The 22,326-nt window shown below is 46.3% G+C and overlaps 1 protein-coding gene across 2 annotated transcripts in view; it reads right to left on the bottom strand.

The window, feature by feature from the left end:
- Positions 1 to 11,186, bottom strand: part of LRRFIP1 (LRR binding FLII interacting protein 1) — an 89,894-nt gene extending 78,708 nt beyond the window's left edge. The window contains exons 1-2 of one of the 2 annotated variants that reach the window (XM_048954109.1): positions 11,089 to 11,186; positions 10,424 to 10,613 (exon numbers count right to left, since the gene is read on the bottom strand). In XM_048954109.1, coding sequence (XP_048810066.1) covers positions 10,424 to 10,513 — 90 coding nt within the window. In that variant the 5' untranslated portion in view covers positions 10,514 to 10,613; positions 11,089 to 11,186. Of the gene's footprint in view, positions 1 to 10,423; positions 10,614 to 11,088 lie in introns of those variants that run through there. The other variant, XM_048954103.1, reaches the window with a different exon arrangement.
- Positions 11,187 to 22,326: the final 11,140 nt, after the last annotated feature.

Consider the following 22,326-nt stretch of genomic DNA (forward strand, 5'->3'; position numbering starts at 1 on the left):
GCATCCACAGCCTCTCTGGGCAGCTGCTCCAGCACCTCACCCCTCCCTGAGTAAAGAGAGCACATTCAGGTTAGCTTGGCATACATCCCCTAAGCTGGCAGACATTTCAGAAGTGCTGTAGATAAGGTTTTTATACCTTTTCCCTGCATTCTCAGACTCACTGATCTTTATTTTCTAATGCTGCGTTTGCAAATTGCTTCGTTAGAGAGCAACCAGCTCTGGGTTACCAGATGCCTTCCTGCTGGAACAACGACTTCCAGACAGAGTCTGACAGTATATACTTATTTCATCAGCGATGTAAAAAACCTTTCCCCAGCACACAAAGAACCTTTCTTTGCTTGCTTTAGTTCACCAAACAAGGCTGTTATTTTTTCTCCAGGGTAATTAGACAAGAATGTACAAATATTACTAAAAACACTGCGTAACCATTTAAAAACAGTGGCATATTCTACATATACCAACATTATCCCTTATATCCGCATACAAGCTCGCCGTTTCCCAGAGCCCCTCGATTCCTCCACAGTTCACACAAAGGTTAGGTCACATCACTGTTTCAATGCACTCGTTTCACATCAGGACAGATTAAAATTTCATATTTAACAGACAATGGAATAGCATGACCCTTGGGTATCACAAGAATGTCCCAAAAGCCCACTTCAATTTTCAACAGATGTTGATTCAACGTATTTGTCAACATAAATCCTCTTAGAGCCCAGCAACACATTCAGCAAGAGAATCGAGTGCAGCATGCATCTCACGAGGCAGAAAGGACATTTTAAACAGAACTGTGTATGGGAGATGCACAGTTGCACAGCAATGCAACAGGATTGCAGAGCACTCAAATTTAAACTGACTTGTTCTTGAAAAGCATGTGAAGTTTGTTCTAGCATTTTCCTCACTACTCAAGTGAAAGCACAGAGCAACAAGTGATTATATGGGGACACACACACACACAGAAAGGCAGTAAGCCCTTATCTTTTACTGTTAGTGGCCAACAAAAGCAAGAGTTATTTCATTTTTCCATGCTGCATACAGGTTCCAGTGTAAGCAGTCATATCATTGTGGATGCCCCATCCCTGGAGGAGTTCAAGGCCAGGTTGGATGGGACTCTGGTCTGGTATTAAACAGGGAGGTTGGTGGCCCTGCACGTGGCAGGGGGGTTGGAGATCCATGATCCTTGAGGTCCCTTCCAACCCTGTCCGTTCTGTGATCCTGTGCCATCTTAACCACGCCTTCAAAGAGAATCTGAAGTCATGTGTTTAAAAAGGAAGGGACAAATGTGAAGCTACAGGGGTCTGACAGGAGGCTGGAGCCTGGGGACTTCTCAGTGCATGAAGTATAGCAAGAGCCTTTCCTTACTCCCCTGTCATCCCGGTATGCCAGCTGATAAACGCTCCATAATTAGAAGACCCAAGCGAGGATGTCTGAAATCCATCTGACCTGAGGGAATAAGTTCAAAAACCTGACCCAGCCTTCAGCACTCCAGGTCCTTCTGTAGTCCGTTTTCATCTACTGGAAAAGGCTGGCAAAAGCAGACAGAAGAGGCAGACGCATCTAAAGTTAGTATTCAAATGTTGGATTGAAGAAAGCATATTTTGGGACGTAGGAAGTACTCAAAAGAGGAAGGCAAAGAAAAATAAATAAATACTAGATTTAATTAGAAACTGCTAGAGGTCAGCAGTACGTAAGAGCAGAGACAGAGGGAAGAAACACTATTCCTTGGAGATCCGTGTCTGTGCAGAAGTCTGCATTCAAAGCAGTTGCAGGATTGCAAGTGTGATCTGAGAGGAATCGCCACTGAGCCCATTCATGACAGATGCATTATCGCTTAATTACAGGCAATGCTAACAGACAAGTCACTGACTAACCAAACACACGCACACTGCTTTTGTGGAAGTCACTTTCAGTAAGCTGGGAACACCCTCACATTCCTTTCTGGGAAAGATAAATCAACATGACACAAGTGACATTAAAAACTGCAAGCAGTGACGCTTACGGCAGGGCGAAACCAAGCTCCAAGAAGCTATTTTTGAGGAAGCCAGATGTAATTGGTGATCCTATCCTGCTCGTTTGAATACAAACTCTCTGCTCTCATTCACGTTCAACATAAACCTTCTGACAGCTGAGAAAGAAAATTGCCACTCTGAAGTTTTAACTATTGTTTCTGCATTTCTTCACACGCCAATGATAATAAGCACTGCCCTGCCTAATCACCAGGTATCAAAAATAGGAACACATGAATGGTGATGCACCTGTCAATTTGGGTTTACCAAAGCCTCTGATTTCTTGTACAGCAACATATAATACAAAAACTCTAAATATTTCCTCAAAGAACACAGCTCACAAAGCACCAACATACTAGTTCAGCACAAAGCAATCATATTTTTCATTTTACCAGCACACTGCTCACTAAGAAGAGTTAAGAACTGGGCGCTCTGCTTAATAACCTAACCAAAAACCCCACTCCTCTCAGCTAAAAACCGAGTTCTCACACCCCAATAGGGTCCCATTCAAAGCCATTTCTCCACGTTGCCCCACTATTCACTGTTTGGTTCCCCCTTAGAATTGTGGCAGCATGCAAGTGACTTAAGAAGTCCAGCTCTTCCAGAGATGGATCTCTGTGCTAGCATCACTATTTTTCCTCACTTTTTTTCTTTTTCCAAACCTGAAACAGTCTATAGGTCTTCACAGTCACTTGAAGAGAAGGAAAAAGCAGAAGGGGAGATGCCGTCCAAATGTTATTTCACTGCGTTCACAGAAGTTAATCAATCTTCTATTTGACTTGTGTCTGTGTTACTCTGTATTTGGAATCCCCAGACCTCCAATAGCAATTAGTTGTTGGCACCAAACAGTATTTTAAGCTTGTAAATCACCAAAATTTATTTCAACCCATTCAGTAAAGCTTCCAAGTCAGAAACAGCCACTCCAAGTTTTCAGAGTTGTGCCAGTTAGGTGCAATTATGCTCCATACCCCAAACATCCCTCTCTCCATAACACAGACACAGCTATTCTAGTTCTGTAGTATTCCAGTTTTTATGGCTGACAATAAAACTCAATATTTTTCACAGCTTTAGAAGAAAGTCTCCCTGCCTTGAAGTCCACAGTGTTAAAATGGCAGCAAACACTGCATCAAATTCAATTACAGGAAAACATGACACGACTGAGGGGGCTGGGGGAACACAGAGCAGGATTGTAGGCTGAATGCTCCTGTGTGATTCAAATCTGTCTTGCAGGCATTGGTTTAAGCAGGGACATGCTCCCTTCTGCCTGTTTGTTTTGAGCATGCATCCACGTCCCAAAACAAGCACCCATCAGTATTGGAAACAGCTATCTTGCACCTCCTCCTCTCCCAAAATTCAGCTGGTCAGGCCAGAAAGCTGCTCATTGGGAAACTACTCCTCAGGCCTGGCTTTGTGCACTTCATACTCTTCCTGACATCTGTTTAAAGGCAAAATTAGAAATCCATCCAAACAGAAAACATTGAGGTGTAACCAATGAGGTCCAATGTGACTGAATGCAAGGACAGTTTCAAACAGTGACAGTGGAGAGAGTTGTGTCATGTTCTTGTCAATGTGAAATTATTACTTCTGTGCTTTCCCAGTCTCTGAATGCTCACATCCATAACCTCTCTGTAGGCTCCAAAAAAACACAGCTTTAAAACACCTGACCAGACTGTGTCACATGGTCACTCACAGTTTCTCTTCCCCAAGTCATTTCCACTCTGCGAGCACTGCATGGCAGGTAGTTTAGCTCCTTCTACACTAATTTGAAGCCTTCAGATTACCAACAGCGAAGTACAGCTTCAGTTATGCCACACCAAGCTTCGATTTCAGCAGTTTAAAGCTTTGAAAACCAGATCCTTGAGAGTCCTTTTCCACTTCTTACTACCTACCAACAGCACTGGTGGATCTCCATCCTTAAAAGATCACAGGAGCCCTGCAAGTGAGCACTAGCACATCAGACGAGTCACTTTAAGAGATTACTGCCTCATTTTCCTGCAAGATGTTACACTGCTGGCAGGGCAGAGGACAGGGAAGCACACAGCAGCTTTCCACCAGTGGTAATTTACCTAGCAGCATCTTGCTTAAAAAAATTTTAAACAAACTTACTGGCAAAGATGCTGCCCACAGTAACCCTAAGCAGCAGAGACCAACAACTCACCTCAGCTGCCTACAGCATCCACCAGGAACTGGCCAACCCTACCTTTTAAGGCTGTGGATCAAGCTCACCCACATGGATGCTCTCCAAAGCAATTTTTGCTTGAGACTATATTCTTATTTCAGTGTATGTGCCAGGTATCTCGAGCTGAGGAATTTCTACAGCCTATTTTTTGTATCCTAACAGAAATAGAGCAAGGGAGGAGAGAAGAGCTTCCTGGAAGTTGATGGTTACAGACCATGTTTGGTAACACGCACTTAAGCGCTTCCCTCACTTTTACAGCACGAGGGATGCCCAAACACGAGCTATTTTTCTACCAAGCACAAGGCCAGCTACTCATCTGTGGTAGAATCAGATCAGATTAACACCAGGAGCAGAGAGAGCTCCCAGATGAAATGCAAGTGTGACTGTGCCCACTTTCCCTTCTCAGAAGGGAAAAAACTCTCAAAGCAACCTCATGACTATAAGTAGAATCTAGCTTACTGCAATTCCCCTCCCTCTCCATTCCATTCCAACAGTCAACTTCTCCCCTCAAAAGTATTTTCACAGAAGTGAGACAACAGCTGATATTTCAGAGCTGCTATTTTAAGGTTTACCCATGAGTGTGTACATCTAGCTAGACAGATCCACTGCTCCTGGCAACCTGCTGACTTGACAGGAGGGACACGTACCCTGTTTCACAAGCCTGAAATGCCATGTGGATTATGCTCCTTGCAACCAAATGATGGAAGAAAAAAAAAACAACACAACAACAAAGTGTTAAAAGCACTGCAAGTGCACTCAAGCTCCAACTTTGTTCAGCAACTGGCCTGGAAAAATATCCTTCTAGCTGAGATAGCGATTTGTGTTACATACTGCAGAACAGCTCAGCATCTGGGCTTACAAAGAAAAAGGCTGGGCTTTCCATGTTGCTAATCCTAACAGCAGCCTCTTGCCTGACTGAAATAGGAATCACAGTTCCTAAACAGCTGTTTCCTCAGACAGTGAGAACAGCTGAAGAGGACTCAGGCCAGGCACGGACACAAAAACAGACAAGTAGTTACTGAACGTTGCAATAGGCAGACTGGGAGCTGGAAGACAGGCTACAATCACCCACATAACTAAAATGAGAGAGGTCTTAAGATTTGTGCCTCGCTTTTCAAAGCATCCAGAACTGCTCTTCCACTTATTTCCTTTGGGAAGGCTTGTAGGAAAAAGGCATTTGCTTTATTTAATGTTTTATGGCTACATATCCAGTAAAAGGCATTAACTGAAGAGGAGCATAATCATGATATAAAACGGTCCTAGTTTTGGAACTGTTCTCCATAGCCTATTGGCAAGCATTTCCCATGAAGGCTTCCATCCTTCCTATGTCTAAGTCAGCTGGGCTCAGAATCAGGCCCTCCACAGGCATCCCTCGCCTTTATAATTTTCTATTCTAGACAGACCTACAGCCAGGCATGCTTTTGCAGACCACATGTTCTCTTAGGATCATACATTTGCACTATCACAAAGGCAAAAAAGTCAGTCAGGTACAAGCAAGGTGTCAGACACAACAGACTGTTTCTAATGGCCTCTCTTGGAATATGCATCTGGTTTCAAAAAGTCTTCATGCATCTCTTAAATATCAAATTCTGCTCCAAAAAGTTCCACCACTGCACTAATGAGGCACACAGACCTTACAGGGGCACTACGTAGCACACCCTTACAGAACACCCTGCTTCAAATGCTCTGACCTGCACAACACTTGAAATAAAGTTTGCCTCACTTATGCTCCCTTGCATATATAGCCAACCTGTTTGTTTTCAGCTTCAATGTCTACCAAACTGTTTTCATCTCCATCTATTACACAGGTCAACCAAATTGCAGTATAAGCCAGAGCTTTCCCGCAAATTATCACCTCAGTTCAAAAGTTCTGCAGCTCGAAAAGCAAATGGGATCCTGGGCTCCATAAGAAGAGGGGTGGCCAGCAAGGACAGGGAGCTGATTGTCCCCCTCTACTCTGCTCTTGTGAGGCCTCATCTGGAGTACCGTGTCCAGGTCTGGAGCCCCCTGGTACAAGAAAGACAGGAAGCTGTTGGAGAGGGTCCAGAGGAGAGCCACAAAGATGGATCAGGGGACTGGAGCACCTCCCCTGTGAGGACAGGCTGAGGGAGCTGGGCTTGTTCAGCATGGAGAAAAGAAGGCTGTGGGGTGACCTCATTGCAGCTTGCAGTGCCTAAAGGGAGCCTACGAACAGGAGGGAATCAACTCTTTGAAAGGGCAGATAACTGCAGGACGAGGGGAAATGGTTTTACGTTGAGGGAGGGAAGATTGAGGTTGGATGTCAGGGGGAAGTTCTTTGCTATGAGAGTGGTGAGGTGCTGGAACAGCTGCCCAGAGAGGCTGTGGATGCCCCATCCATCCCTGGAGGTGTTCAAGGCCAGATTGGATGGGGCCCTGGGCAGCCTGGGCTGGTGTTAAATGGGGAGGTTGGTGGCCCTGTGTGTGGCAGGGGGTTGGAGATTCATCATGATCCTTCAGCTCCCTTCCAACCCTGGCCATTCTGTGATTGTGTGAAATGGCAGACCTTTAAATTCAGTGTACAATTATCCCAGCTCCCCTTCACTAATCCTGAAGCTCCACTGTAGGCTTCTGAAGTTCATTGGGGCCTTCCTACTTCACACAGCAGAGCAGGCTGGCTACCTCCAGCTGCTTGTTGAGCCATTTCTTATCAGCTACACTCTTAACAGAAAAAAAGATTAAAAAATAAAAATTGAATGACATCGAATGACTAACTTCCCAAATGAATTATCTGTGAAAGACTCCTGCTCTGTAAACTGCTTGATAAAAGAGGAAGTTTTCAGCACAGAGACAACATAAGGCAGAATTATTATTTTTTTGGAGCAATATAACACACATCTGTATAGAAGATAAAAGAAAAACAATGTTTACATTACTTTTCCAATAACAAAGAGAAATCTGTCCCAGCCTTGCTTTCCTCATTCAAGAAAATGAAAGAGAACAGCTAATATTATCTGCCTATAGGGGAAGGGTCTCATAGATTGGTGGCAGTTCTCACTGAACTGGCAAAACTCTCTCTGGTAGCACTCAGCTATTTCTGCACCCCACAGAGGGAACATCAGAAGTTAAGGCAAGATACTCTCCTAGCAAAGATGTCTCCAGTTATAATGTCAAACCCATGCAACCACAGCAAGAGGGAAAAAAAAAGCTGGAAACCACTCCCTGTCAGGTTTACAAGCTGTGTTCAGCAGCCTTCCCAAACCGTGGGTGCAGGGACAGATGACTGCACTGCGTGCAAATGCAACCCTTGCTAGCTGTGCTGGCACAGACCTCTAGGAGTATCAAACCACTAGATTTTGCAAACACTGCTGGCACGTACTCAGGGAGAGGAATAAAATAGTCCAAAAGTTTCCATTGACCTAAACACAGAATAATCTACTGGCGTCATAACACGAGTCTGAAAGCGGAGAAGCCTATCATCGATCAGCTTTGCCCTCATCTGCAAAAGCTGACAGCCAGAAAACATAACCTCAGCAATGCAAGCTAGGTGTAGTAACAGTGAATGCAGAGTGGCAGCCATCTGTGACCGTTGCAAACACAGAACGCTGTGTTCTTGGTTTAACTACACCTACGGAACTGCCAGCCCTCTAATTGCCATGCCAGATTTAGTAATATGGCACCGCTCTTCTCTGGCGGCCAAGCTGATTTACAGTAACACTACTACAGGCCCAGGCAACGTGATAAGCTACTTGCAACCCAAATCACCCCAAACTTTTTCATCTTAATACTGCTGCTGAAAGCCTGTCGCTACAACATGCTTCGCTTCTACAGTTTCCTTCTGCTCACTTACAGTTACTTCCTCTTAACACTGCTCCCACATCCTGCAGGGCCAAGGGCTGCCAACCTCACAGCACAAGGCCCTCTTTCATAGTCTCATAGAATGGCCTGGGTTCAAAAGGACCACAATGATCATCCAGTTTCAACCCCCCTGCTGTGTGCAGGGTCACCAACCACCAGACCAGGCTTTTGGTCCACGCAAGACCATACACACAGTAGGGATTGCCTGTCAGCTTTTCAAGATGTTTCATCAGTTATACAAGACACAACAGCTGGAAAGTGTCAAAGCAGCATTATCCTTCTGGAGGAAAACCAAAAGGAAAGACTTCCATTTGAACACAACAACATGATAACATAGGATCCGCTGTAATTTGCAAGGTCCCGTGGCTTCTGGCTAAGAAAGAAAGGCTGAAGGAAATCAATGAGTGAAAACCTATGCAAGAAAAGAAGCTTTGCCTCAACACTCGCAAGGCAGGCCGGAAAAGCTGAAATCTCAGTAACTCTCATGCCCTTCTTAACGTAAGGACTCCAAACATCTTCATTAGAAGGAGATGCAAGGCTCACATTATTTTATTAAGAGTTCTTATCCCCCTGTGGAAAGATGCAGACAGGAATCCCTGTGTGAAGAACAGTTAAACAACAAAACCATCACAAGGGCATAAAACTTAAGGCACAGTAATGCAAGGAGTTAGAATAATATGGGAAAATGCTGAACCTTGAACTTTTCAGTTCACTCAAGAGAGAAGATAAAAGAAAGACATGCTTGTGAAGGAGCTTTCCAATAAATGCAGTTGTCTTTTAGCAAATCCTCAGAGAAAACAAATAAACAACACTGTCTAGGCTTCAAAACTCTTTACCATACAGCAAAGAGCGGGAGAGAAACCTACAACAGAAAACAACAACCTAGGCTCCTGCTACAGGTTTATGTTCAGCTTCATCAAGTGACAGAAGGACCAGGGCTGTAGAATTCAAACCTCATCCCAAAGTAACCCCTAGGATGTCATTGTGACTCAAACTCTAGCAGAGAGCACGATCATTCAGACTTGCTGCCTTACATCTTGAACATGAGGCATTCCTGCCCTTCTACCTCACGCCACCTCTGTAGGAACTTACTCACTCCCAGCAATGCCCAAAGAACATTTTCTCATCGTGCTGACACAAACCTGACTCCTGCAAACATGCCACCTAAGTCTGTCACATGGATACGGCACACACTCCAAAGATGCTAGAAAATACTTCAGAATTGCATGGAAAAAGAGTAAGGACATCCCAGATCAAAGCTGCTGGTACCTAGAAGCATAAAACTATAGCACTAAAATAAGCCCGCCTTCTTCCTTTCTAACTGACTGCATGATCCTGCAGTAGCTGAGCTTGAAGAAAAGAAACCACAGAAGAGTTAAACCTCCGTAAGAACGATTTATCTCATCGAGGTAATTCCTTCAGTCAACCCATTCCAAAGCCAGGTGGTGCTGTACCACCAGAGGAGGGAGCAGACATGGAAACAGGATGCCCACCTCCAGCTGCAGCCAGCAGCACCCAGCTCAGACACAGCAAGGAGCCGAACCCCCAGGTGCTGAGCAGGGCTTGAGCCAGATTCACCAGCCTCCCCTTAGGCAGGAAGAAGGCAGAAAATCCACGTGAACTTCAGAACCAAACGCACATCTTCATGACCACCACTGAGCCCACGGCGCTGGAACCAACAAGTCAGGCTAAGCAGGTAGAAACAAGGCAGGCATCAGCTGGTTTTAATTGTTTCAAATCAGATCAAAGGCAAACGCCGTGCTGCAGTGCCTATCGAACCGCACGCCTACCCCAATATACGCATGCAGCAAGATACAGACTGGGCTCACATAAAAGATGACGGGGCCCTGGGCAGCCTGGTCTGGTGTTGAATGTGGAGGTTGGTGGCCCTGCATGCGGCGGGGGGGTTGGAGATTCACGATCCTTGAGGTCCCTCCCAACCCCGGCCATTCCGCGATTTTCTGGTCCTCGGTGACTAACAGACCCTCACTGAATGAAGGGGCCGTGGTACAGAAGGGGTTTCCTGTGGAAATTCAGGTTTCGGGGACACAATTTTTGGCTGAGGCAAGGCACACGAGCACAAGGCACACGAGCACAAAGCCCAGCGAGCTGCCCGTAACCCTACAAGTGCTCTCCGCTCCTCTATTCTCCGTGGGTTCTGACTCGAGAAAAGCCTCCGCAGAGGCACCTCCGTTCACCTCAGCGCCACACCTGACAGCGCGGTGCCTTCACCACGCCTCTGAGCAAACCCACGGCTTTTTGTTCGGCTTCCAAACGGAACGCAGCCCCACGCAGCCCGGCCTGCCGCTCGCCCCGCGCCCGCTACGGCCGTCGCTCGGGGACGCGCGTGCGCGCCGAGCCGGGGAGCCCCGGGCTGAGGGAGGCGGGAGGCTGCGGGGTGGGGGTGCCTCCGCCGGCCGCTCACCTCGCGGGCGATCTGGTTGAGCGCGTCGTCCTCCGCCGTCAGGCGTTCCCGGTTCGGCAGCCGTTTCCTGCCGGCCCCCTGCGTCCCCATGGCGGACGGATGGATGGGATGGGGTCGAACCCGGCTCCGCGTTCCCCGCGCCTCGCGGCTCCCTCCCGCCCGCCGCCTCAGCCGCTCGCCGGCGCCGGCCCTGTGAGGAGCCCGTCACCGCCCCCCGCCCCGCGCATGCGCCGCCGCCCCCCGCCCGTGTGGGGCCGGGAGGGGCGCTGAGCCGCGCGGTACCGGTTGCGGCCCTTCGCCTCGCAGCCGTGCGGCAAAACTGCGGGTCTGGCTGGAAAGCGTCCCCTTCCCATCGTCTGCAAAGCTGAGGACATCCCTCCCGAAATGGAGGAGCTCCTTCACAGCGTCATTAAACCGCTAAGATCCCGAAGTCCAACCCCAACTCACCCCACCACCGTGCCCGCATCCCTGAGTGCCACATCCCCACGGTTATGGAAGAGCCACCGCTCTGACCCTGCCCATCCCTTCGGACATCCATTTTCGTATCAACCATAAGCAGACGTGATTAATTCCGGTCAATTGCTGGTGTCAAACACCTGTCCGCTTACCCCAGATGAAGATTAATTCGCACTGACAAAAAAAAAAGTAGGGATTCCTCGTCATACCTCAATTCCAGTCCACATTAGTTCCTTCTCTATAGGTCTCTCCAGCTCAGGACGCCAAACGTGCTACACAGGCACCTCATAGGAATAGGACTGCCAAACACATCCGCCTGCTGACAAAGACCAGAGCGGTGCATTTAGTGTCTGCGACTTAATTTGATTACAAATTCAAACTTGACGAAGGTAAAAGGCAATGCTAACCAGCTCTGAGCAGCCCCAGAACCTCCTGAGAGTGTAAAAGGATGTGGCGCTGAGGGACACTTGTGGGGGGGTGGGTCGAGGGTTGGACTGGATGATCTTAGTGGTCTTTTCCAACCTTAATGAGTCACAAGAGCTGATTTGTGCACTGCCCTGCAGTGACTCCAGGGCTCTATCCCACTGCAGCCCACCCCTGAGCCCTGCCAGGCTGCTGGTGGCTTCCACACATGGCCCAAGCAAACCGAGACTGATGCTCGAGAGGAGAGCTTGTATAGATTCTCGTTTATCCAAGCCTTAAATCATTCAGAGGCTTACATTCAGAGCTTAGAAAAGACAGGAAAACACCCAGAGTGCAGGGCAGCAGTAAATTACAGGTCAAACCCATTCTAAAATCAGAAATTGCCACGACATCACTGCCCACAGTGCTCTCAGTCGGACTGGAGCCGGCAGTCCATGCACACCAAAGCCAACGTTTATCTGGAAGTTTTCACGTACAAAGATTGAGGTTTGGGTCATTTGTGCAGAAGGCTGGTCCTGAAATTCAAAACCATGTCAAACAATTAAATGTATCAACCTTCCCAAGACAGCACTTATCAGATCATAAAGAAACTGGTTGCTGCTCCAGGAAAATAAACTAGTTCTAGCAGAATCCCTGTCCCCACATGGGTATAGATGCCCTCCATACAATCCAGGCTGCTACTTGCTCTCCAGAAACTATTTAATTGTCACTTGTTGCTTTTTATATGAGTGACATCAAGGTGACTATTTATAGCTGGTGCCTGCGCTGAATCTTTTGTCTTCATTCCTCAGCAGGGCAATGTGCTGCACTCAGAAAGGCTGTGCACAAAGCTTTGATGGACAGCCACTGCCTTCCGAGGATGTGAGTAATAGGGAACTCTAAACCAAGCCCTGGGAGACACACTGGAGCCAGCCACCCCAGTGAGCACAGCTGGAATGCACCCCGTGGCCCCATCACCTGAACTGCAACCCTACAGCCTTGCACAGGTTTATCCTGTTCAGACTCACTTTCAAGAGGAATCCCCAGTCACATCCTCTCCTTCACCCTGCCTCCGCTCCAGTTCTGCTTAAGTGTCTATTAATTTCTCAGAGCTCGTGTTACAGCTGTAGGGGATGCACTGCTTTTATCATGACTCAGCGGTGGTATTCAGTCAATACTATTTCTTGCATCTGGTACCACTGGCCTTCACAGGGAGCAAATAATTTATTTTATTTTTTTAATCAGAAGCAGCAGCTACACGAGATCCTCGCTTTGCTTGGGCATTGAAAACAAACTTGCCATGTCCTGAGATTTGGAGTCAAGTTTACTCAGAGTCCACACAAGTGAAAAACAAAAACAAACAAACAAAAAAGCACCGAACATGCTCTGCAAGGCACTGCAGGGGCCTTAAAAATGGATTCAAGACTTGCTATGGGAGAAAGTCTCACTGTGACTTGTTTTCTTCGCTATCCTACAGGTTTTCCTTCTGCAGCCATCCTCACCTCTCTTGCTTAGCACTACTGCTGTTTCAGGCTCTACGTAACTTGTTTCCAGAGACCTTATCCTTGAATTTGCCCCTGCCCTTTGAGGAATTCTGGCTAAAGACACAGGGCAGTTCCTTATTTTTAGGCTGGTGTTACCCAGGGATTTCAGCCACCTGTGCAGCTGCATCACTGTATCCACGCAAGGAATTTCCAGTTCAGCACTGCAGTATGATTTGCATTCTCGCTGCTTGACTGAAAGCCTTGGGCCCCTTATAGCCAATCTGAGATTTGCATAGAGCAGATTTATGTCTGCAAATCTATTTGAAGGAGTTCATAAAGAACAAACAAACAAACAACCCCAACAACACAGAACTTGGAATAGAAGAAGCTACTGAATGACAACAGTCAGAATTCAAGCCCCACGTTGAATGCACGCTATAGTTTAAGGAAACCCACTTCTTGCCTACATTCCAGACACTTAGAGTAATTATTTCTTTTAAATACAGTCAAAATAAGCCATCTTGTTATAAAACCACTATATATACAGAATTTGTCCAAATAAATATGAAATAATCATTCAAATACATTAGTTTTGGCTGCACTATGAAGTACAGTGCCTGCAGCTGAAGGTTAAGTACCGAAATACACATTTCTTATTTTAACAAGCAACACAAAGTCGAGACCCATTTTGTCTGAGCGTTATAACTGATTAATGATACTCAAGCAAGCCTGAGTATCCCATGCCAGTTTCAAAGGGCTTTATTTTAAGAGTATAATTCTCCAATATCCTGCGTACAAGGAGGCTGTTTCATGCAGAGCACATCCCAAAGATACAATTTTCCCTCTGTGTTGCTCTTAAACCAAACCATCTTGTAAAACCACACTCTTGAGAGCCAGAACAAGCCATCGCCTGTTAAAACTACTGCTGCTTGTGTACTCAGTAGACCATTTCTACATAATAAAATGGATGGTTTTACGTTTTGTGCAGCAAAGTATGATTACATTTCTATTGGGTTTAAAACCTGGGATAGAGGAAACCAGTGGCTAGCTGACAGCATAGAAAGAAAACACAGGGTCACCTTCTGCTCCACTGTAAGATCATGGCATCTGGCGAGCCAGAAAGGAAGTCTGACAGCTTTAACAAGGTGTCCATTAGTCCAAAGAGAGTGGAATGCTTAAATACTTCAGAAAATCTAACCTAAGAGGCCAATATTTCATATTGCCAAGATACTTGAAAAAAGCAGAGCTCCATTAACATGGTTACATTTTGCAAACATAACAGCAGTGGTATCCTGCAGTGCCTGTGGATTTATTAATGGGAAGAAATTACATCACAGACAAATATGTGCTGGTACTGAAGTACTTCAGAAAGAAACACTGGGGCAACTAGAGGGCTTGTACTTTATTACACCTCCTAAGGAGCCTAGGGTGATCTTCCTCAGCACATGAACCCTTGTGGGAAATGCTTTCACATGTTGCCAGGACAGGGCCCAAGAGACTGCTAGTGTCTGTGCAGATTCGTCTGGGTGAGATTTACTACTCTTCAGGTCAGCTGAATTGCTATTTGCATCAGTGGAGCTCTGGCAGCCTAGGAACCTTGCTTGGCTTTGACTTCACTATCCTGGGGCTTTTGGTTATGAAGTAAGGGATCACAGCAAAGCCACGATTGATAGCAGCTTCCCAAGGTGCTCCAGCATGGAGATCAATGAACTTGAGCTGACAGTCCTTAAAATGGCAGCCTTCAAAGATGAACTTCAAAAGGACTAGAAAAAAAAACCTGTACACTGCCAGCAGCCAAACACCTTGCTCTCTTTTTCACTTTGGGGATCTCAAGGTCTCTAAATTGAGCCTCTTTCAATGTTGACGAAGACTCTTCCTTCAGAGGGAGTCTTTCAAAGCCCTGGGCTTGATTTCATTTAATATTTTCATTAGCACCCTAGCACATGTAGGATGGCACTAATGAAATACTTGGATGACAGTGTATGAAGCAACATCAGTAAAGGAAGGTACACTCATACAGGAGGAGGAAGAGGTTAAGGACTTGAGACAAAATGGAATGAAACCAAGCAGACTGCAAATCCCATGTCAAGGATTAAGCTCATGATCTCATCAGCTAGAAATGACAGAGAAGAGGAAGTTCTGAGACCATAAATCAGTCTTGGTTTGGTTGTGTGCCATCATCACAACAAAAAAAAACCCTAAAGAATTATGTTTAATGTTCGAACATTTCAGGTAAGGGTCTTCCAATGCAAATATTTATACCATTGCATGGAACATCTATGTGACCTTACCTAAAATGGTGTCCCTTTGTCTGCTTACCCACGTTAAGAAGCATTCAGGCTTGCATATCTGCAGAGAAAAAATCTGCTAGCATAAGCAGCAGGAGGATCTTTTCTGAGATGAGTTGGCTTGTCCAGTGAAAACCAGAACAACTACATCTCTTTTCTATAAACTCCTTTGGAGAGAAGATCTGCAGATAATTCTGTGTAAAGTTTGGAGCCAAGTTAGCAGAAAAACTTACAGCTAAACAGGCCATACGTAATTGCAGTCTGGAAATCTGGTGTTTATTGCCAAGGTTCTGGACACAAAACCAAAAGAAGTTGTGAGCATTATCACGAGTGCTTGGCTGCCAACACTAGCACTAGCCCAAACACCGCACTCTCTCTTCCCTACCACGAGGCTTGAGACGTGAGCATCTGTATAATCAATGAATATTAAGATGTTGTAATTGCAAAATAAACAAGAGAGGTGGGCAAAGCAGATTATGGTAACAAAAAGAGAAAAAATAGAAAACTTACCTGTATCCTAGGCTGACTTACAAAACTCCAGCAGAGATCCTGGTAGCCAGCTCTTAAATAGGTCTGGGAGAGATGGAGCCACACTCCACCCCTTCCAGCAGCACAGATGAATTGCCTTCACCTGTGCTCCTCTGGCTGGCTCATTGCTTGCCTCAGGTGATCAATCAGAGGTTCAGGCCGTAACTCAGCAGTTCCCATACAGTATCTATCACAGGCAGCACAACTGCATCTGCAGAGAGGTTGGCCTGATGCTCCTGGACTGGATGACACAATCCCAGCATTGCAATCTTGTATGCTCTAACAGTACCATGCCAAGCAGGGAACTCACCTGCAATTTGAAAACTCTCACTGAGCTTATTGAAAACTGTCCATCTTGGGCTATAGTGGGAGCTCGATCATGGCAGCCTCTGCAGACCTAATCTAATTAGGAGCAGACACACCACAGCTCTTAGCATTTTGGCACAAAGCAAAGTTAAGCCAGCTCCAAAGCAGCTGTAGTTATAGGGAGCCAAATCTGTCCCAGGCTGCTGCACAGCAGCTGATGGCAGTGCCTGGCTCACACACAGAGTCACGGGCTGCTGTTTGTAATCTGTACCACTATCTGCTCCCTCCAGTTACAAAATCTGGCTGTTCCTCCTCCTCTGGCTTCCCCTCTTGCTGTGAAGCTAAGTGTTAAGACAGCTCTAAGCTGTTCTTGGAGGAACCTTCTAAGCATACATCATGCATCAGTTCCACCTGGCCTAAAAACACTCACCTTTTCACTTGCCAAAAGTGCTATGGGGATAAAATTCCATTCCAAACAGCAGGATCATGCAGTGATAAGACATCCAAGGCAAGAAGTGGACCCCTACACCTTTTCTCCCACAGCCTGGGCCAAAGGCAGCAAGAGATCGATAGGCACATTTCATCTGGGAGTGCTGCATGTACATCTGTCTAAAAGCAGATGGGTTTTCCTTTAGCAAGACTAAACAGGGATAGCTTTGGCGAAAACAATGCATTACATCAGCTGGAGCTGGCTCTGCATCTCTTTGTGATTAATGTATGGAAGTATTCCTTCTGTCACTGCCTTGGTGTCTTTGCTGCTCTGACAGTGCGTAGACACGAGAGCAGGGGGACACGTGGCCTGCTTACAAGGGCTGGATGCTTCCTTCTTGTTGGATTTCCCATGCTTTGTCTGCTCCATGCTGTGTGGCCTCATCCACTCCCGGCTCAAACATTCCAAGCTGAGCTACATTTTCCACACAGGCCCTTCCCAGTTCTCTTAAACTCGAGTTGTTTGGGAATGCCGTAACACATAGCCACAACATATGGTCTGAAAACACCAATTGTTTGTAGCAGATTGTTTGTGCCAATTAGTCATACTGTCCTGTAAAACGGCATGTGAGCACTGTTTTGGAAAACCTTATGTGAACACTGCGTTGCAGTTTGATTCCCTTGCTGGAGTGGAAGAAGAGGAAGGAGGAACCTTTGGTTGTCCCTATGGAAATTCATCCAGATTCATGCAAAGTGTAGATCAGAGCAAAAACGTGCCTTTTCTAAAGTGCAGGAAAACATAACCGTGCTATGCTTCTGGAGATCTTCCACACTTATTCAGGTCTCAGTATCTTCCACTCGCTTATTGCCCTGTCTTCTCTCAGTTCCAACCACTTAACGACAGAAAGAACTGCTCCTGTATCTGCTGCCTCGTGGTTCTGCATTACGTCCTTGAAGCAGTGCATCAGTTACCTAATCTCCTTTCACCCTTCTGCTCATCCACCCAGAGCAGCAGCAGGTAGTTCCTGGCTTACCTAAAATAAGCCATGCTAGTGCTAAAGAATTCAGGTTCCAGCTGTGCTAATCACCAGCAGGGCAGGAAGGCAGGTCATTATAGTTTCCTGAAACAAAGACATTGGCCTATACTCGGAAGTGAAAGAAGATAACAGTAAGAAAACATCAGAGGATATAGAAATGAAGCACTTTAGACTCACTGCACTTACAGCACATTAGAGCTAAGGGTGCCTCTAATTTTAAGCCATAACACATTTTCTTATCATCCATAGCATTCCCATTTTTCCATGCTCAGGGAACCAGGAATGGTGTTTGGGAGTGACTCATCTGCTCAGGGTATTTCCCCTGCCCTTGTGCACCCCAAGCCAACTCACCAGTCAGCTCCTGCAACCATCCAATTACCATCCTCTGCAATTTTCCTGTTGGCTGTTCCACAGCATTAATTATTACGGTATTAAAAACCTTCTGATCCTTCCCCATAGGAATGTGAAGGAATTATTTCCTCTATTCTCCTTCAACGAAGAGCCAAGAAAAGTTGAGCAGGAGCTGTCAGATTCTCCAGTGTACAGACTTCTTGCCAGTTGTGGAAACAAAAGAAGATTTTTCTAAATTCACCAAATGGCCACAGAATGCTTTCATTTCAGCTACTCTAAAAAAGAAAACAAAATATTCCCAGCTGGGCAGAAAGGAAAACGACTGCTTGCATCTACAAACCACCATTTCCATAGCTGGCTGCATGGCTTGTCAAACACCAGGCTGGAAACAGATGCCCGTATGCAACTCTCCATTTTTTCTTTCTTTTGCCTTCTGGCTCTCCTAGTTGTAAATTCCTCTGGGGACAGCTACTCAATATAAGCTTCTTATTGCAGTGTTCCCAGATTGAAGTCATGCAGGGCTGGGCACTGTCAGAGGGAGATCCCCAGGAACTTAACAGACACCACCTCTGTTGCTCAACCTCATTTTCTGCACAAGTTTTCATCCTCTTTGACCTTTCAGCAGTGGGTTAAGGCAGGAAAGACCTATTTTTCTATGGTGGCCTCTTTCTGGGCAGTTACTAAAGTTTCTGAAACATCCTGAGCACATTAGTGCCTCGACAAACTAATTAGAAGTTCCCAAAATAATTTTTAATATGTTTTTCAATTTTAAAAAGGAGCTGCTCTAGGTAATAGCAGATAATGGTTTCCCCCTTGAGGTATCTTTGTTCCTTCCTGGCTCACTGGCAACAGATGACTTGCTTCACTCTGCGTAACAGCACACTGCTCTTCCTGCAGTGGTTGGTGTTAGGCAAGGCTGCTCAGGCTCAAACAGGTTAAACGATTTCATGCGTTTCCAGATTGCACCCATCACACCCAAATCACGAGGCTAGGAACCAGGTGAAAACCAGCCAACAGTTTAGACACGACTTGAAAAATGTCAGAATGCCATGGCATTGGCACATGACAAAGCAAGGAGACACAGACTCCATCACACAACGCTCTGTGAACACGTCTGCACTATACATCCCAAATCTGGGTGGGGATTCCAGCAAAGTAAAACCCTATGTTCACACCCACACTTGCTTTCCAAGTCTGTGCTAGACAACATGACTTAAATATTTCTCTCTCCAAACACTGGCAAAGCACTGGCAGTTGCACACATTACAACTGCCTGGGGAACACAGCGAAGCAAAACACTTTTGGGTGAGACTATTGAGCTGGGAGACATTTATGGCTGTCAGCGACCTCCTCACTAGAAGAGAAAGGTGCTGCCTACAGTCATATTTAGCCTGGTTTCCTAAGGGAACAAGCCATATGTGCTCACTCTTTGTGGCAATGCTCCTGTCCCACACTCACAGTGTAAGCCAGCTGGTCAGGAGCCACCAAGTTTATCAGAGAAGCCAGAGTACATCTCCTTAAATTTGATACCCCCACTGGCAAAAAGCAGCCCACTGAGCAGCTCATGGCACGTGGCAGAGAGAGCTTGAGTGCTTTTATCAGGTAAAACACTGCAAAATCTGTCCTTAGTCAGATGACGTGTCTCTCATTTCCCACATTGGATCTCTTTGTCTCTGCATCCTCTGGGAGGTGGCTCACCCTTTGAAGTCCAGGACCCAAAGCAGGGCTGCATTGCAGCCCTCTTGGCAAGGTGGGTAGGAGTCATGCAGTGGAGTCTGGGGGTAAGCAAACCATTCATAGCAAAATATTCCTATTGAGGAATCAGCCAGAAATCAGAAAGAAGGCTAAACAAGAAAGCAGCATAAGTGGGCAGCAGTCCTGAAGCACAGGCAACTCCTCTCAGGTACAAGGAGGTGAGTGGCTGGTCTCACTACCTCCCTATGCTCCAAGCAAGTTAAGCTTCTTTCCATATGTGTAAAGAACATGATCAGCCTCTTCAAATGGATAGCAGGCAGTGCTATAAGAAAGCACTAGGAAATGCTATAGGAAGGCATTTCTTGTGGTTCACACATGTATTCTCTTTGTAATTAATATTGAAAATGCTTATTGTATTCAGTAGTTATTTTCCTCCTTGGTCTTTAACACATTCAAGAGTTCACTGTCAGCTATCATCTGGGAGCCATTAATGTTAAGCATGTTTGATGTTTCTAAGCCAACCTCTGGAGTGTTTTAGCACTGTTAATAATTAATACAGGAAGGCCAGCACTTCAGTAGCCCGAAGCAGTGCACAACAGGCTTGGTGTGAACGATCTGTTCATCATTACAACTCTGCAGATCCTCAGAATCTTTCTTAGCTCACCATTAGTGCAGCAATGAGGAGCACGGCCTGTTTTTCATTAGTGAAGGCACAACACCTCCTCCTCTCAGGACTGACGGAACAACTTTTTCACACTCTGTTGCAGCAGTGACAGACCTTACCTGTGGGATCATCAGTGGGTTACTGCTGGTCTCCAGGCTTCAGCAGGTGAGCTCCAGTTGATCTTGTGGCATCACTTCCAGACGTTACTGCAGGCACACAGGAGGAGAAACAGCAGAGACAGGGATTTACCAGCCCACGACAGTTCCCAATCTTTGTGCAGACACTGCTTTCTTTTCTGTTCAGCATGAGCTTTTGCTCTGTGTTACTACGAGCTGTCCCAGTGGGTTGGCCATTCCTACCTTAGCACATCATATACCTGTCAGTATGGGCAGGGGGATTAAAGCAGTGTATGGGAACTGCTGAGTCACGGCCTGAACCTCTGATTAATCACCTGAGGAGAGCCAGGAATCAGACAGAGGAGCACAGGTGAAGGCAATTCAGCTGTGCTCCTAGACCTATTTAAGAGCTGGCTACCAGAGGGGAAGGATCTCTTCTGGAGATCACATCTCTTGGTGTCTTGTGGTGAGCTCAGCTGAAGGGTAAGCTCTTCCACTTATTCTTTTTTTGTTATCGTTGTCTACTTTGCCTAACTCTCTTGATTATATTGTGATTATAACATCTTGATATCTATTGATTATACAATTATATTGTGATTATAGCATCTTGTTATCTGTTGATTATACACTTGCACTTGCTCAGGCTTTGTGGGGTTATAATGACAGTTCCTAATTTTACAGCCAGCATAAATACATTAAGCAGAAAACCAAAATGCCGGTTTGCCAAAATAGCATACCATCCTTCCAGTGAGACAATCTGGTTCTATGAGGGGGATGGTCAGAGCAGCCAATGGGCAGAACTGCGAGCTGTGTGGATGGTTATAACCAAGGAACCCGGTGATGGTATCCTGAACATCTGCACAGATAGTTGGGCTGTGTACCAGGGGCTCGCTCTTTAGATTGCATAGTGGGCCACCCAGGAATGGACTATCCACGCCCGACTGATCTGGGGCAAAGACATGTGGTTAGATATATGGAATATGGTCAAACACAGGACTGTACATGTCTACCATGTTTCTGGTTATCAACCCCTACAGTCACTGGGAAACGATGAAGCCGCCACACTGGCCCGAGTTTGATGGAGTGAGAATTCACCATCTGAGAACATCGCCCGCTGGTTACATCAGAAGCTACGGCATGCTCGACAAAAGACAATCTGGGCAGCTGCTAAAGCATGGGGACTGCCCATACAGCTATCTGATATCGTCCAGGCATGCCAGGATTGCGACGCTTGCTCCAAGATGAGACCGAGATCGTTGTCTGAAACAACAGCCCATCTTGCTAGGGGACACAATCCTCTCCAGCGATGGCAGGTCGATTGCATCGGGCTCATTCCGAAGGGGCAAGATATGTTGCCTGTGTTGACACTGCAAGTGGGCTACTGCAGGCCTATCCAGTACCGAAAGCAAACCAAGCATATACCATCAAGGCACTCACTAAACTGATGTCTGCCTACGGGACACCTCAAGTCATCGAGAGCAACCAAGGGATTCATTTTACTGGTGCAACGATACAGCGCTGGGCAGAAGAAAATAACATCGAATGGCGATTCCACCTGCCATATAATCCAACGGGGGCAGGCCTCATCAAACGTTATAACGGTATTCTTAAGGCTGCCCTGAAGACAGACTCCCAGTCCTTGCAGGGGTGGACAAAAAGACTGTATGAAACCCTGCGGGACCTGAATGAAAGACCTTGAGACGGCAGACCCAGTGCCCTGAGCATGTTGCAGACGACATGGGCCACCCCTCTTAGGATCCAAATTACGGGCACTGATCATCAGGTAAGACCTCAGATTGGTAATGAAAATAATATTCTACTCCCTGCCCCTGAGAATTTAGAGCCAGGTACCCATAAAATAAAATGGCCCTGGAAGGTGCAGGTAGGACCCAAGTGGTGTGGCCTACTTGCACCTTAGGGGAGACTATTGGAGGTGGGAGGCTCAGTAGTCCCTCCAGTAATAGGTACATGGCCTACTGATATTGTGGTCAACACTCCAATCTTTATTGCTAAAGGGACCCCCATCGTGTCCCTGTGGCAGATCAGGACACCTCCTTTGGTGCCTGATATTGTTATGCAGCTGCAGATATCCGGCCAAAAGGTGTGGTACAGGTGGCTAGGACGTGCCCCAGTACAAGCGGAAGTGT

The sequence above is a fragment of the Lagopus muta genome, chromosome 8 (assembly GCF_023343835.1).
Source record: "Lagopus muta isolate bLagMut1 chromosome 8, bLagMut1 primary, whole genome shotgun sequence".
Taxonomy (NCBI): domain Eukaryota; kingdom Metazoa; phylum Chordata; class Aves; order Galliformes; family Phasianidae; genus Lagopus; species Lagopus muta.